This window comes from Lycium barbarum, chromosome 8 (genome assembly GCF_019175385.1).
Source record: "Lycium barbarum isolate Lr01 chromosome 8, ASM1917538v2, whole genome shotgun sequence".
Taxonomy (NCBI): Eukaryota; Viridiplantae; Streptophyta; class Magnoliopsida; order Solanales; family Solanaceae; genus Lycium; species Lycium barbarum.
The window spans coordinates 115,517,869-115,521,018 of record NC_083344.1 but is presented as its reverse complement, the minus strand read 5'-3'; the positions used below and the strand labels follow the sequence as shown (position 1 = coordinate 115,521,018).

Genomic DNA, 3,150 nt, shown 5'->3' with positions numbered 1-3,150 from the left:
CCCAATGTCAAAAGGTTTACTTCTTGTACATGCTCTAATGAAAAGGTATAAGTAATTTATTTTTATTATATAAGGGTAATTTGATAAACTTCACATTGTATTATTAGTTTCTTAATTAATATGCGTGTTTTTTACTATGATGACACTTATTATGGGACGGAGGAAGTAATATATATCATCAGATAATGCAGTACTTCTTTATACAAACAACATAACAATTAATTCTTTACTAGGTTGCTTGATATTAAACAAATATCAAGAGGGAAACTGCACGTATGAATCTAGAAATGCTGCCTCAGAAAAATCTTGATTAGCGTAGATAAATTATATTCGAACCATCGATTTTATAACTATCTGAATGATTAGTGATTTCAAGCTTGTTCGAAAATTTCCTAGGACATTTCGGGAGATGGAACATAACCTTCTCGAGAAAGATATCATTGATAGAAAACAAAGTCCAAGAATCACATGTTAAATCGATAGACGATAATTGCAGGAACACTAACCTTGTTCTATTGCAAGAATTGTTTGAAGGAGATAGGATCTTCTAAGTTTGGATACTGCCATTATTTGTTTCTTCTCAGAGATGGAGTAGAAAATAAAGAAGCGTTGTATCTGACTTAGGGATCACATCCTCACATAATACGTTTAAGTGCCTTTTCAGGTTTAAACGGTACCTTCTCAATAAGTCTCCACCAAACACCAAGAAAAGGCCGATGGGTTTCTACTTATTTAAAGTAACCCCTATAATAATTGATATTTATTTTATAAGTCCAAATATTTCAATACTTTAATTAGATCATAAAGTGGACTCCTTTAGTAACATCATATCTATGTATATTAACATGTGAGTCCATACAATTGAGAAAATTACTAACAATCATTTCAGTTTAAAGTCTTAAAAAAACAATATCATATGATATTACAGAACTAAGACTTAAAAAAGCAGTTTGGATAACGGCATTATAAATAACAACTACAGAACAAAGGTTACTTAACGATACTTCCTTTATCTTTGAGTTGTTCTGCTGAATCGGTCTTACTGCATGCTCACACTTGCACTTGTCGCATCAATAAGCTTGCTTGCAATTTGATAGCATGAATGGACTTCATACATCGCCAATTTGACCTCCTCCTCCGAAAGAACAGAAGACGATTGCCAATTAGGACGTATTGAGTCTTCACTAATGACAGGCTTCTTAATATCAACGTCGGCTTCAGCCATCACCTCTTCTAGTGTACTACTCAGCAGCTTTGGCTTCTTCAAAAGCTTGCCAGCCAAATAACCAACATCCACAATTCTAGTAAATTCTATTTTCCTGCCGCTACTTCCAGATATATATGACGGAGTAGATTTCTGGCTTATGTTTCTAGGACCTATAAAAGTAATAGTTCTGTCACACAGGAACTCCTGAAGAGACTGGGAGATATCAGTTTGATTATCCAAGACCAGCATGCGCTTAAATTGAATTATTAGGCATCGTTTTTTCACATGAAACATCAATAAATCTCCATTATTTACCACATCAATTCCAACAAATGAATTTGGAGTACTCTTCAATTCACTCTTTAGTTCCGAGATGCTACTGTTGACAATAGTTTCACGATCAGCAACTGTTGTGATGACAGTGTCGTTGCCAATTTTCACATTATAGGTGCTCGCTTCGATGAGCCAAGGAAGGGGCAGCAGCTCTGACGATGACATTTTCACTCTTAGTGTTGATCGCTCTGAATGCTCTCTACAATCTCCACAATATTTCTTGTTATCTTTTGTTATGAAAATAGCTAACAATACCCTATTTATAATGGTATGAAGCCTACTTTAACTCAAAACAGGAAAACCTATTCCTATATATATTTGACTATAAATCCTAACTACGCATTATTCAAAATACCAAATTCTAATCAATTTTAATTATTTTCAAGAGGAGTAATATATATTGGTAGAGAAATTCTCAAGGTAGTTGTTAACCATGTCTGTGGTGAGAGGTTTGAGGGACATATAATAAATGGGGTCGACTACAGGTTTTTGCAGAGCTACTTAATCAATGATAAATATTGTGTATTATACCCAACGGTAGCTTAGTCTTTTATATGTATTTAGGTACTATAAATACTCCACTGTACATGTAATTCAGGATCATTGAGCACATTCTAGTCTAAGAGCGATATAAATGTCGGAAGGATTTTTGCACAACAAACAGGGGGATTTCTTCAAGTAAGCAGAAATCAAATCTACTGGAAATGTGTCATGCGGGCTATCAATTCTCGGATTACAAAGAGTGAAATCCTACTACCACAAGTCTACACAACTACTTGAAGGAATAGAACAATATACCTGGGTTTGAAGATTGAAGAGCTGAGCTTCAAGTGTGAAATCAGAGGGTAAAGAAAGTTTGAGTTTATGCTATTCTCCACTAGATCTGTGCATCCAAGAGCTACTTTCCTTTTAGTGTTGTGTTGAACTTCCATTTTGGATGTCGTTTTGTGTGTTGATGTAAATGATTGATTAATGCCACTAGGCAGCTGCTTAGTGGTTGCTTCAAAAAAAAATATTCCCTCATTTCATAATATGTGGTGTTTTAAGATTTTTATTTTGTTCCAAAATAAGTTGTGTTTTAGCATTTCAAGAAGAAATTGATCTTGTTCTCCCAGGGTATGTTAGCAAAAACACTCATAATTACCTAGAAGTGAGTAATTTTTTAAGAGGTGTGCATAAGTTAAAACACCACTTATTATGGATCAGAGAGAGTATATTGGTAACTTTGACATACCGAGCGTTACATCTTCTTCTTGGATAATAAAGCGAACTACTAGTTCTCTTTATATCATTCCCAGTTCCGTATTATTAGGGGTGTCAAATGGGCAGGTTGGACTGAAATTGGCCCAATTCAAATGGGTTGAGGTAATAAATGGGTTGGGCTAACATTGACGCAAAAGTTACTTGGGTTGAAATGAATTGGGTTGAAATGGGCTAAAAATAGGCTGGGTCATAACCCACCCAACTTAACTCAGTTTTTTTGAAAGGTCTATTTTCTAGAAAAAAACATTTTTCATGAAAAATATTTTTTAGCTATACATTTTTTGCGAAAAGTTTTTTTTCCTGGAAAATATTTTCGCAGATTTTTCGTGAAAAATATTTTTGAAGAA

At 34.2% G+C, this 3,150-nt stretch overlaps 1 protein-coding gene across 1 annotated transcript; it reads right to left on the bottom strand.

Annotated features, from left to right (window-relative positions):
* Window positions 1-860: 860 nt before the first annotated feature.
* LOC132605314 (uncharacterized) lies at window positions 861-2,471 on the bottom strand. The gene is made up of 2 exons (XM_060318502.1): window positions 2,339-2,471; window positions 861-1,739 (listed from the first exon to the last, which is right to left on the bottom strand). The coding sequence occupies exon 2, from the start codon at window positions 1,703-1,705 to the stop codon at window positions 1,040-1,042; it is 666 nt and encodes a 221-aa protein (XP_060174485.1). The 5' UTR covers window positions 1,706-1,739; window positions 2,339-2,471; the 3' UTR covers window positions 861-1,039.
* Between the last annotated feature and the right edge of the window lie 679 nt (window positions 2,472-3,150).

What these genes read in the sequence shown, in the direction of transcription:
- LOC132605314 (XM_060318502.1), bottom strand. Translation starts at nt 1,705, where the DNA reads ATGTCATCGTCAGAGCTGCTGCCCCTTCCTTGGCTCATCGAAGCGAGC.